This window comes from Pseudorca crassidens, chromosome 1 (assembly GCF_039906515.1).
Source record: "Pseudorca crassidens isolate mPseCra1 chromosome 1, mPseCra1.hap1, whole genome shotgun sequence".
Classification (NCBI taxonomy): Eukaryota; Metazoa; Chordata; class Mammalia; order Artiodactyla; family Delphinidae; genus Pseudorca; species Pseudorca crassidens.
Genome location: NC_090296.1, coordinates 115,223,172 through 115,236,703, shown reverse-complemented (window position 1 = coordinate 115,236,703; position 13,532 = coordinate 115,223,172). Strand labels below are relative to the sequence as shown.

The 13,532-nt window shown below is 56.1% G+C and overlaps 1 protein-coding gene across 4 annotated transcripts in view; it reads right to left on the bottom strand.

The window, feature by feature from the left end:
- SMAD3 (SMAD family member 3) overlaps positions 1–13,532 on the bottom strand; it is a 119,872-nt gene that overhangs the window by 4,966 nt on the left and 101,374 nt on the right. For all 4 annotated transcript variants that reach the window (XR_010946401.1, XM_067751691.1, XM_067751699.1 and 1 more), the window contains exons 6-8: positions 6,965–7,177; positions 4,760–4,897; positions 2,139–2,283 (exon numbers count right to left, since the gene is read on the bottom strand). Coding sequence is in view for 3 of the 4 variants with exons in the window: in XM_067751691.1 (XP_067607792.1) it covers positions 2,139–2,283; positions 4,760–4,897; positions 6,965–7,177 (496 nt within the window). In the remaining variant the exon portion in view is untranslated. The remainder of the gene's footprint in view (positions 1–2,138; positions 2,284–4,759; positions 4,898–6,964; positions 7,178–13,532) is intronic.

Below are 13,532 nucleotides of genomic sequence, written 5' to 3'. Positions count from 1 at the left end.
GTCTCTCTGGTCCCCCTGTCCTGAGAGGGCACCTACAGCTCCCCTGCCTTCAGCCCCGACCTACCCCCAGCAGGCCGCGATGACGTGCGTCTGCCTGATTGAGGGGTGTTTCTTACAGGGCGCCGACAGAGTCCACATGCTGTCGGTCCCCAATGTGCTGATACAATTCCCATCTATGGCCTTATTTTGGAAAATCTTACGAGCAGAGCGAGCCGTGGAACAATTACTGGAAAAAACCAAGGCACACCACACGTTTCTTTTCCCCAAAGCACTTCGTCTAAATTCGGGCTGGTTGATGACGCAGCTTGCAGGCAGGCTCCCAAAGGCCTCCACTGAGCAAAGGCTATCTGCTGAGGCCGGAGGCGCTGGTGCCAGCTGGAGGTGAGAGGCCTGGGCTCTGCTTTCAGCCACCTCACAGGAAGGGGTGAAACCTTACTCTCCTTGGCCCCGGAGACAGGAGGAGGGCGAGGCTGTTCTGGGAAGGGGCCGCACCACCAGTTAGATTGCTCTGCGGCGCTGCCAGGTGGCAGTGACGTGGTGGGCTGCACAGGACTGGGTGTGCCGGCAGTATGTCCCGCACGGTGACACAGTGCCCCCAGGGAAAGGCTTCTGCCAGCAGGGGCCTCTTCCCAAGCACTTGAACCTGGAGGACTGCAGTGCCGCGCCAGGTCAAGAGCCGCTGGCCTGAGGTCACCACCCTGCTTGCTTGGCCTGCGCTTCTCCCGAGTGGAGGATTAGAAACGGGCTTGCAGACTCGGCCCTGGCGTGCCTGCCTGACCTGGGTGCCTGAGTGTGGCCCTCTAGACTGCAGTCTGAGTGCTAACAGGGATAAATGGACCTCCCTCTGGCTCTTTTCCACCGTGTCCATCTTTAAATATTTCCCTTCCCCAACTAAAAAGAAGATTAATTTTCTAACCTTTTAACTCTTGCTCCCTAAATGATTCAGCCAAGGCCAAAAGGTGAGCTAAAACATCCCTCGGGCTGGGCCTTTGGGCCTGGGCTAATCTCAGGCCATTATAACTGGGTTGTAAGTTCTCCGACGGCTGACCACTCGGATAGCTCAACGGGTCATTCATCCCGGATTTGAGAGAGACCCCAGAGACCAAGGTGCTGTGTTCCCTGGCACTGTGGGGCAGACACGGAGAACAGCAGCTAAAGTACGGTAAATGGAAGAGGAGGATTTTATGGACCGAAATCCTCTAATGAGAATCTGACTTTCCATAAGTCATGCTCATCTGGATTTCATTATAAATGGTGGCCCAGAGCCAATACTGAAATGGGTTTGGCCTGGGTGCAGAATGACTGCAAAACAAAATGGATTCCAAACATCTGGAAAAATGAAGAGAAGGGGAGAGTAACTTGCAAGGCACTGGCTCCAGCTGATGTGCGGGCACCTCTGTGTCTGCCGCGGAGTCGGGGCTGGGCACACAGACCTGCCTCTAGGGGAAACTCCTGTCCAGGTGTGCAAGGAAAAGGAACGGGCTTCTCTAAGCCCACGCCAGAGTGGCCCGAGAGATTCGACAGAGCAAACCAGGGACACCCCTGACCAGTGCCATGTTAAAACCAGTATCTCAGAAATTCTGAAAAAATCATTTCTGAGCAAGTAAATTTTGTTCCTTCGACCACCCAAATCTCCTCCTCCCTTCCCTGCTTCTCAGTTTTAATATCCTAGATCCTCAGGGTCACCGGGTCAGAGATGGAGCCACAGAGGAGAGAAGGAACAGTGAGATGAAGACTTAACTCCCCGGAGAGGGTCTTCCTAAAACCATCGGCCCAAAACGAACAAGGAGGAAGACGCCAAGAGGACACAGTTCTAGGCTCAGCTTTTCCGCAAATGATGCAACTTCAGGCTAGTCGCTTTCCCTCCCTGGGCCTTCGTTCCCTCATCCGCACAACGGGGACAATGCCAGCGTCCCCACCCAGGGTTGTGGTGAGGATGGAACGCTCCCAGCTCCTGAGAAACTGGGCGAGCACTGCTCAGCTCTTCCCCGTCTAGTGGGACTTGGCCCCGCTCGGATCCCTGGTCCCTCTGCTCTTCGGGGCAAGGGCCAGCCTCGCTTATCTCTGGGGAGCCCTTGCTCTGCGTTCTGAGCCACCTGCAGTCCCCGCATCCCAGGGACAAGCGCCCCAGCCCCGACCTGTACTCGGCTCCCCAGCCCTTGACGAAGCTCATGCGGATGGTGCACATCCGGGTCAGCTGGTACACGGCCTCGAAGCCCTGGTTGACAGATTGAGCCAGGAGGGCGGCAAACTCCTGGTTGTTGAAGATCTTCAGGTTGCATCCTGCCAACAGAACAAAAACAGTGCTCGTGGGGACGAAGAGTGCACTTGTCCGGAGCTCCTCTCCTGGCTAAAGCCCCCCACCCCACCCCCAGGGTCACCCGGACCAGTGTTCCCACATTAGCCACAGATTCCACGCGCAGCACCACACTGGGGGCGAGCCCACGTGGTCCCTGCCCCTGAAGCCATCACCGCCTTGATGGGGAGATGCAGCTGACACAGGTGAGGGGGGAGAGTTAAACAGTGGCCCATAAGCTCCAGTTCCCAGAGCCGTGGGAAGGCTGAGGAAGACAGTAAAGTGAGCCCAGGAACAAGGGAAACGGTTGGGAGAGGTGGGCCCTGCCCTGGGCGAAGGGGCCAAGGCAAGACTCCAGGGAACAGAGGCAGGGTCACGAGCCTGGAGGCCCCCGTAGTGCACGGGTATGGCCGACCTCCTGGGGGACAGGAGTCCTTGCCCTTTGATGGAGGGAGCACCAGAGAGACGGGCCAGCTGAGAGGCTACCCGGCCTGCCGTGCCAACAGGAGGTCGGCGGAGGGTCCTGGGCACCTCCCACCTGGGCTCCTCCAACAAATCCACCTCTGCCCGGGCCAGGAGGCAGCGAGAGATCCGGGCCACATCTTGGCCTCTGGGCACGAGGCTGGGGTGGGGTGACGTTCTCGGCAAAGTGAAGGTGTGTACCTAACTCCAGGCATAAAACCAGAGACAGGCACACATAAAGTTTACCGTAAATCTCTTGTTCGAAGTCCAACCGCCTGAGTGCCAGGAATGTGTCAATCAGAGAAATAAAAGACAAAAAAAAGCACATGCCAAAAATGCCCAAAAAGGTGAGCTGAGGTGACACTAACGGGCCAGCACTGGGCCCCTCGGCTTGCTGCGTGACTCTGGGCTGGTCACTTTCTCTTCTAAGCCCGTGTCTCCCTTGTGAAAGGAGAGGCTGGCCTCAGAGGCCCCCCAGCTCTGACATCCCATGAGATAACATCCAGCACCACAGCCAGCTCTGCCGGAACCAGAGAGAGGGAGAGGGCGGGGCTGGGGGATGGGCACAAAGCCAAGTGCGCATCTGGACTTCCTCTTCTCATTTTCTGAGGGGAAGAGGGGTGAAGCAGAGCCCAAGGTGAGTTCCGGTCCCCCGCCCAGCAAGCAGCAGAGAAGCACACAGCCCTAGGCTCATCCTGGCTCAGCCACTTACTAGCTGTGTGTCCTTTGCAGGTAGCTTAACCTCTCTGAACTTGTCTCCTCAGCATGCCTCCTCACCTGAAGAGCTAGAATAACTGGTGAGGACTAAGTGAGCCCCAAGGTAGCCGTGTGCTCTGTAAACGCAACCACACGACATTCCAGAAATGGAGAGCACCACGAGCATCTCAAACTCTGCATTCTTAAGTTGATCCAGCCCATGACCCACCGCTCCACCATCACCTGCTACTTAGTGAGCAGGAAGACATGCCACACACACGCCGCAGGCAATGGACTGAGCCACACACTCTACCCGCCGGGCACAGTCCACGCTCTGCGTCTGCGCGCCCTGGGAGAGGTGGGCTGCGGCAGGGGCGTTCTGCCTCAGCTTTCTAAGTGAAGAGGCCTTGGATGAGATCAGCCACCTGCCTGGTCATCTACCCAGGCCTGGCCCTGTCCAAGCCACCCTCTGGGGTGACACTGCCACCCCTTGGAGTACAGGTGGGATTCGTAGCCCTACTCAGAAAACCCTCAACAGTCCCCCTGAATAAAAGCAAAACTTTCTCATGTTCTTCCGTGGCCTGGTCCCATCATGTTTTCTAAACGTGTCTCCCGACTGTCGTTTAAACGGCCTCCACTGCAGGCAGAGTGCAGCCCACGTGTGCCCTGCCCTCCATCACCTCTGGCCTCTGCCTGGGATGCCCTCACGGTCCCCGCCCCACCATCACCCTATGCCTAATGCTTACCTACTGCTCCAAGCCCAAATGCCTTCTCCTCCATGAAGCCTTTCCTGATCCATCCTAACAGTTAAATGTGTTTCTCCCCTCGGATCCAAGAGCACGTTACCTGTGCTGCTTGCATGGTGCGTAGCACCCTCCCTTGTATTAAACACATTTGTGTCTTTGCCTTGCACACTCAGCTGATGGGTAAGGTCTGTGGGGACAGCAGAAGGACTTTCTGCACCCCTCCATCCCCCTACAGCATCTGGCATGGCTTTAGGAAGGAAGGGAGGAAGGGAGAAAAGGAAGGAAGCAGGCGTACTATCTTAGCATCTATGCACACAGGCAATAAACAGGTACCCAGAGATCAAAGGCAGATGTGTCAGATGCTGCGTCTGCTCCCCGAAGGTTCGGGGAGGTCACAATAAGACAGCAAGGCAGAAAACCCAAGGGAAGCATCTCCAGATTGTCAGTGCGAACACCCATGAGGAGAAAAGGTAAGAGAGAAGAAACCTTTCTAGCATCCCAGGCACGTGCCGCAGAGGAGAGGACCTCAGGGAAAGGGTGGGTATGTCGGTGGTGGTACCTGGTGGGATCTTGCAGACGGTGGCTGGGTGCCAGCCGTAGCGCTGGTTACAGTTGGGAGACTGGACAAAGATGGCACTGTCGCTGAGGCACTCTGCGAAGACCTCGCCTCCGATGTAGTACAGCCGCACGCCTCGCCCTAGAGAGATTCGGGTCAGAGTGGTCCTGGCACCAGCTGAGGCTACCAGAGGAGGCAGAACTGCAGCCGATGCTCCAAGTGACTGGTTCTCTGCCAGGGTCACCAGGCAAACGGGGCCCAGAGCCCAAGCCTAAACACACGGGGAAGTGATGGGTGATGCTAGGCTGCCAAAGCTGGGGAGGCAGACGACGAGAGGAAAGAGCATGGGTAAGTCTTAACAGCAGCCTCTGCCGATGACCTGCCATGGGCCTCGGCCAAGTTACTCAGCCGCTGAGCCTCAGTTTCCTCATCTGTAAGATGGGGGTAACAATCATACCTACCTCCTGGGGCTGCTGTAAGACACACAGCAAGTGCCTGGTGAGCAGTAGTTGCTGCTGCTGCTACTACTACTAGGTCCCTTCCCCCTCCGAGATTCAGAAACTCATTTAGTCAGCCTGCAGAGCTCCTCCTGAGGCAGCAGATACCCCAGGAGCCCTTCACTGCAAGGATGGCTTAATTAGTGCCACTCCCTGTACCTCTCTCCCCTCGATGCATTTTTCTAAAACATTCCATAGCTTTATATCATTTACTTTCCCTTCATCTCTTAAATCCACTCCAGATGGACAGAAATTATTTTTAAATTGGCTCTGCAATTCAAGCAAGTTATATAAACCCTCTGACAACGAGTCTCTGCTCAGCCAGGGGATGTTCTCTTCTCCTGCCTGGAAGGTCTTTGTTCCCACTCCTGGGGGCAGAGGCCCAGAGGGCCGGGGAATGGAGCCAGCTTTCACAGGCGCAACGTGGAGTGGGATGGAAACCAGGCGACCGGCTGCAGGCCTGCCTCCTCGTCCCACCACTGTCCCCGGCCCCCGCCACTCCCCAGTTCTTCCTGGCTCAGTGCTACAGGACTTGGCGGCTCACAGACACCAGGGTGCTGACAGACTCGGGGGCCACTAGGAGGCGCCCTGGAGTTATGTCGGTCAAGAGCGGGAGGCGGAGGTGGGAAGACCCAGACCCAAAGAACAAAAATGTTTGGGTAATTTTTGAAATGTTATATTTAAATATAGAAAAGTATAAAGTGGGTAAGTAAACACCTGTGTCTACCACCGAGGATCTTTTTAAAAGAAAACAAGTAGGAAGCTGTCCGGGAAGGATGCAGGCTCAGGGGCAGGAGGGGGCTCTTTGTCACCGACTGTGTTACACACTTGCTGTGTGGCCTCTGCAGGGCTCTGCCCCTCCCTGGGCATCAGGTTATCATTCCCTGGAAAATAGGCGCACTGGCGCAGGCCCACGGCTTCCAAACTTTTCTTGACTGTAAAACCCTCTGTCCAAATAAAATCTTCTGTGAAGGCGCAAGATATAATACAAACAAGAGCAGAGGTGCTCTGGTTCACATGTGCCCAGACCCCTCCTGCCCTGCCCAGCTCCTGAGTTTCCTCTGGAACCCCTTGGCCACCCTGCGTGCCCTCAACAACAACCCCTTGGCCACCCTGCGTGCCCTGAGAATACCCACCATCTCTACACCATCTCTATGGCCCTTCTAGGACTCTGGATCGCAAGGCTGTGAACAACCTCAGCACGATAATTTTATGAGCAAACCAAGTGACACACAGCAAGGCTTCCTCCTCCCTAAACTAAGTGATCTTTCACCACGTGCTAGGTGTCGGGAGAGAGTGTTAGCAGCAGTGGTATCCCGGAGGCGGGCAATACTGGTCTCTCCACCTCTTCTAAGTTCCTAGAACAATCATATATGAAGTGAACAAAGAGAATATCATTCCTACAAGGTGGACTATATACTTGTCCACCTATCAGTACTTCAAGGGTATTTTTATTAAGAGAATTGCACGGTTGCCTTTCTCAAGAAAGTCAACTGTCCTCCTCTGTGGCTCTCAAATTTTCAGAAATGGTCTCTGAGTGGGAACGATCAAGCAACCGCAACTCTACCTGTCTGGCCCCTAAACAAGGCAATACGCAGCCTGGGGGACGGGCACGGGGGAGGCGCACAGTGGTGGCTGGTGGGTTCTGGCAGGGGCTGTGCTGGCTGGGGCGCGGGGTGGTGTCACAGGGGGGAGCGCGGCCGCCCCTTACCGATATGCCTCCGCGTCAGCTCCACGGCCGCGTTCCTGTTGACATTTGAGAGCAGCCCCAGGCAGAAGCGCTCTGAGTTGGAGGGATCGGTGAAGCCATCCACTGTCATGGACGGCTGTGAGGCGTGGAATGTCTCCCCGACACGCTGGTTGAGCTCGTAGTAGGAGATGGAACACCAGAAGGCCGGCTCGCAGTAGGTGACGGGCTGCAGGTCTGAGGAGACAGGCCGGGCCGCTGGGTCAGGGGGCCCCCCCAGCCCCTGAGCTCCTGGATGGAGTCCCCTAGATGCTCCAGAAGCCTGTTTCCCCACCTCTCAGGGCATTAGAATCCCGCCCCCCAACCCTTTTACTGTGTAAAACTCGCAGGATCCAGTGGGACAAAATCCTCAGGTGTTGGGAGAAGCATTCCACTGGCCTTGGTACTTTTTATTTAGTTGAGCTCACAAAGGCCCTGCCCCGCCCGGCCTGGCCTTGGCTTGAAGTAGTCTTCAAGGAGGTGCTGGGTCAAACCCAAAAGGCCCTGAGACCAACAAGCACCTGGCTAAACGCACCGGACAGGCCAGGAGTGCCCACTGCGGTCTGGCCACACCATCTGCCTCTCTCCCAAGGTCCCCAGAGTAACCCATGCTGATCTCTGCCTCCCAGAAGGGCTTGCAGCTTCTGGCTCTGCCTGGTCGTGGGCTAACTCCTAGCCTGTCGGGCGGCAGCGTCCAAGCCTGTGAAATGACAAGGCTGGTGCGGCCCAGGGGGCCGCGTCCACAGGCACCAGGCACCGTCTACAGAGTGAACTGGGTCCCTGCCTCTTATTGCGGAAACTATCTTCCAAATGTATCCAGATGCCATCTGTCGGGGTGGCTAAGACACAAACTCACCTAAAAGCAGCTCTGAATTTATCCTAGTTGTCAGTCTGTGTCTCGGTCAAGGGCTCCTCAGAGCAAACTGCTGGTTCTCAGAAGAGGTGGGAACCCCTGAAACAGAGGTTTCCCCTCACGTGCCTCCACGTTACCTTTCCCGTGATTCCCTAACGCCTCCTGTCACCTCCAGCTGTTCCAGGCTCCACACCTGCCCAGGTACCCCTGCCCTCCTCCTCCCCATCTGTGTGTCATCTCCCACCTTAGGGTCCATCCTCTTGGCCCTGGGCCGGGCCCTCGTCCTTCCTCACTTGCAGCAGTGCCACGCCTCTGACAGGACTCCCAGCACTCCAGCCAGCCCTTCCAGCTGCTTCTCTGCTCTGCACTGCTCCCCGGGCCACATCCTGCTCTCTGCCTACTTGAATCCCACCATCTGCTGGCGAATCAGGGATTCTGCTGCTCTCATCCCTCCGCCTCAGGCCTCCAGCCTGAGTCACTTGCTCTGGCTCTTACATAGACGTGGAGCCGCCTGGTCACTCAGGGCGTGACTTTGTGGGAGCCAGTGAGAGTGATGGGAAGGGTTTGCCGTGCCAAGTCTCAGCACTGGCCCGAGACCCCTGCTCACCGCCCGCCGAGCAACTTCCCAGAGCGAGAACCCACGAGAACCTCTGCTCAGCTCACCAGACCTCTGAAAGTGCGTAAAGCCCAGGAGAGGCCCGGGTCCCCCTGCAGGGCAAAGTGGCCCTGATCTCCTTCTGGGGTCTACGCCCATGATCCCGTCTAAGGGTAAAGAGAAGGTCAGCACACACGGGAGGAGCTGCAGCCCGTGACATCCCTGCACTCAACACACCCAGGAAGAGTCAGCTAGAGGGTCAGGACACCTACATCAGGTTTCTCAACCTCGGCACTCCTGAGATTTGGGGCCAGATAATTCTCTGTGGGGAGAGGGTTCTGTGCACTCTAGGATGTGCACAGCATCCCTGGCCTCTACCCACCCGATGCCGGCGGCACACATCCATCTCACCGTCCCAGCGGTGACAGTAAGAAATGCCTCCAGACATTGCGAGAAGTCTTCCACGGGGCCAAACAGGCCCCAGTTGAAAACCACTGCCCTGGATGCTTGACCAGGTCATGGAGCACAGGCTTCAAGGCCAGATGGACCATCGTCCACCCTCTGCTCAGACACAGGCCAGCTGTGTGCCGCTGAGCAAACCAGTTAAACTCTGAGTTTCAGTGTCCACATCTCCCCCCGGGTCACCAGAGCGGAGAATCTCCTTTATCACCAGGCGCTGTTTGTGGATGGACTGAGATAATTCAAGGGGAGCGCGGGGCACACATCCAGCACTCAATAAATGGTGTTAACAGAAATTATAATAATTTTGGTTATATGAACTTGAAGAGATCCTGTTCTTGTCCTGACCTCCATCCGAAGGGAGCGAAGTGTCCTTGCCCCTCCTTCCCTTGCCAGGGCCCACACTACTTAATGGTGAAAGTGGTGTGGTGGGGCAGGAGCGACCATGGCCCGCGGCCAGTGCCCCCGAGGCTGGGTTGAGCCACGCCAGCCACATCCGGCTCTGGCTTTGCTCGATGCTTGACATTCCAATGAGATAAGCTATATTCTAAACAATGTGGTCACTAAAATGTGAGCTATGTTGCTTTGGAAACCTTAAAAAAAAAACAACCACCACCACCTAAGAAATCCAAGTGCACTCCGAGCCTTCAAAGTGGTCTGGCAACGTGTTAGGGCCAAGAGGTACTGGGGAATTCCCAGAGGCAAGCTCTGCTGACCCTGCTGTGCAACCTGAGGGACATGACGTCCCTCTCTGGCCTCAGTGGCCCAGTCTGAACAGTGACTGCAGTGTACTGGAAGCCACTGAAAGCAGACCATGTAGGTCACGGTGTTTCTGGCATGGGTCACCACGAAGAGGCAGCTATGGCTGATCTGGGCTGGCCTTGGCTTCTCTAGCCAAGTACAGAACAGAGCCGTCTTCATCTCCAAATTATAAAGCCTTTTCCAGCACCCCCTGGGCTTAGTCCAGGCAGAAGTGAGCAAGCTAGGCTCCCAGGAACACTGACTCAGCCCACCCATCAAAAGAAGAGAAGCCAGCAGGCCACCCATTGGGTAACGTGGGGCCAGAACCATATTCTGGGCACGTGTGGGCTGCAAGGTGTCTCGGAATCAGAGAGAGGCTTGGGGTCCTAGCCCAAGAGGCCCTCCCAAGCAGATCTGAGCCCTTATCTAAACATGCCTGCAACTCACAGACACTCACTGAACAGTGCTGTGGGAAACACAGGATGCAGGAGCCTGACACATAATTAAGAAGATGCTGGTTGGGGGAACAGAGCAGTCAGGCCAAGGCAAAGTCTGCAGGCTGCCATTTCAGAGAGTGCTGTTTGGACGAGCCGACCTACATTCAGAAGCAGCACCGCAGCCATGCACTTACTGTTGTCTGCAAACAACTGACAGTCAGCCCTGCCTTTCACCTCTCTCCCTCCCATCATCCCTCGGTGCTTCCTCAAGGCATTTCTGTAAGAGGAGCTGCAGACCCAAGTATGATCACCACCTCTGGGTTATGCCTTTATTTTAAACTTCACGTATGCCCTCATTTCTTTCCTACCAAAGGACTTATCCAGACCATGGTTCCGAACAAGACAAAGTCAGGACCCTGGAAAAGAGAAGACTATAAACAGGCTAACCATGAAGTTACAGCTCCTGAAAGAGCACTCCGCTTGGGTCTAAGCTTCCTAGCAGACAAGGCAAAAAGGGAGCATAATATGCTACATGGCTCTGGTTGGTGGACAGACAATTCTTACTAGTTCTGCAGGGGAAACAAAACTTGTCCTGGGCACTAAATCTTTTTTTTTTTTTTTTTTTTTTTTTTGCGGTATGCGGGCTTCTCACTGTTGTGGCCTCTCCCGTTGCGGAGCACAGGCTCCGGACACGCAGGCTCAGCGGCCATGGCTCACGGGCCCAGCCGCTCCGCGGCATGTGGGATCTTCCCGGACCGGGGCACGAACCCGTGTCCCCTGCATCGGCAGGCAGACTCTCAACCACTGCGCCACCAGGGAAGCTGCGCACTAAATCTTAAAAGACATCTTCAGGTGGCTCCTCCTCCTCCATATCAATCAATCCAGCCAGCCAACCTACCCTAGTTTCAAGAGTTTCCCAACAAACGCAGAAGCAATTTTATGTAAGGTTGCTTCTAAGAACCCTGAACATATGCCACTCACAGGCTCCTCTGGGAGGACAACTCTACAGGGTAAAGTGACCTGCCCCAGTGGAAAGTGGTTTCGCTTCTCTAGCCAAGGACTCAGCACACCTGGAGTGGCAGCTGATGGCGTGTGCCCAAGGCCTTCCCTTCAAACGCTTCTGCTCTCGGCCAGACTGCTGAGTCTGTGCCAATCTCTCTTCCTGCAGCAGAGGCATTGCAGACGCAGGAGCCTCCCGCTGCAGCCGTTCTCGGCCCCCTGTCCCCACCGGTGCGGTGTCGGCCAGACCACTTGAGGAGCACGGGGCACTTAATTCTCGACTGGCCCCCTGCCAGCCTAACGCATTGGCTGGCTTCGGCTCTGAGCCCGATTCCAAGCTGGCACTGACTTTCTGTTTTGTTTAAGGAAAAGAAAACAGAATAAAACCCAGAAGGCAAAGGGATGCCTATTAAAAACATGTGCGAGAGATCCAAATCCGGTAAACGAAAGGGGCGGGGGGAGGTCGGAGCGGGGAGATTAACTTTCTACTATACATCGAAAGCAGGGACTGGGCGAGGGCCGGGAGCAGCGACGCTGTAAAGCTAAAGGTCAGAACACAAACGGCTGCCTTAGTCTGCGCTCACCTGCGGAAGGCGGCTCTGCCTCAGGCCAGGAGGCTTCCACGCCCCAACCGCCACGTGCACTTCCCCTGCCTGGACTGCTCGTCCCCCTCCTCTGCCAGGACGCAACCTTCGAGGCCCAGCGCAGGTGGCTGTGAAAATATCCTCTACCCCTGTGCCTGAGCCACCTGTGTACCTGGGGGTTAGGTCCCTGCAGGCCCAGGCCAGCTGTGTCCCAGCAGCCGGGCACCAATGCCAACTTGTCTCACCAAGGATTAGGCAACAAACCCAGTTTTACACAGAAAAGACCCCACGCTCTTTCAACCTAGGACCAGTTTACTGAAACCAAGAACAGTGGAAAAGTCTAAGAGCTGGACGGACCCTCGGGAGCGTGACGGTCCAGCCGGCAGCCGACGTCCTGCCGTGAAGATGCCTGCCTGTGGTGTCCCAAGCTTACGGAAGATTAAAGCCCAACGAGGCCTCAGAAAAGAACTTCTGCAGCAGCCCAAGACACCTGGGATCGGGTAGGGCCTGTAACGTGGGCCCCTGCCCTCTCTCGGGGCCCAGGGGTCCTCCTGCTACTCTGCCACCAGGGCCCCCTTCTCCTGGCAGGACAGGAAGGCAGCCTCAGCCCAAGGTCCTCCGGGAAACCATCACCTCCTTAAACTCCAGCTCAGCCGCTGCCCCAGGACATTCCCTGGTACCTCGTTTCCCCCAGTCAAGGCCCCTCCCGAGATGTCTCACTTTAAAGCAGAGAACAACTTTACTCACCGGCAGGATCCAGCTCGTTATCTTTCTTCTCTCTCTCCGCCTCCCTCCTCCTTCCCCTCCATTTGCTCCAATCCTTGACCTAAATCCTTAGGAAATTCCAGGTGACTCATCCGGCATGATGTGTAATAACAGGAACATCACCTGCTCACATCCTTTCCCTGCAAAACAAAGCCCTGGGACCTCCCCAGAGCCTGCCCCTGGCCAGAAGCTGAGCTGCCTTTCAGTCACTCATGGGCCGCCTCCACGAGGCACCCCAAGTGGCTTTACTGTGGCAGGAGGTGCCATCTTTTGCCTGGAGGAGGGAGGAAATGAAGCAGCAGCCCCATGTCCTATGCTTGCTTTCTTTTTGTATAATAACTCCTTTACTAGAAATAATAGGTGTCCTGAGATGCCCTGTCTCTCTCCGGGGAGAACTCTCCGCGTGCCTGTCAGCATCCTACTGTTTGGGACATGCCAGCCACAAAGGAGAAACGCAGAGGCAGCTGCTGCGTGCTGCCCACCCCACCACCCTTTTATCCCCACAGGATACCTTTGAACTCACGAGGAGTTCTCTTCTCACTTCTCATCTCTGCAGAACCCGCCCACTGTGTCCTTCAGCACCTCCTCCCCTCCCTGAGGCCCCATCCTCCACCTGACCCTCAGCCTCTTCCTGAGGGGGTCCCGTGAGTCTGTCTTCAGCCCTCTTTCCTTCTTGAGCTGGGTCTCCCTCTCCACTGAATCCATCCACTCCCAGGACTTCAGCCGAACCTTCATCAGTGTTTCCAAAGTGAGATCTATGGGAGGGTCAATGGGATCGTAAGAGAAAAGTGTTCCAGCAGCGGTTGGACCCGTGGGAGAAACGCTGGACCAAACAGGCCTCCTTTCTGCAGGACTCTCAGAGGCTTTACGCTGCGGGTGCCCTGGGGGCCCCAAGAGGGAGCACAGTATAGGCTTTCCAAACTCATTTGATGACAAAATCATGTCTCTGACTCCACTCTGGGCAAGGCTGTCAAACATGCTAATGGCTCCAAAGCTGCACCTCCAGCCGCAGCCTCTCTCCTGACCGTCCTGCCGCTTCCTGGACACAGGCAAGCACCGGCATCTCCCTGTCACCCTTCGCCCCAAACGCCGTCCCATCTCCTGGGGCTCTGCCTCAGTT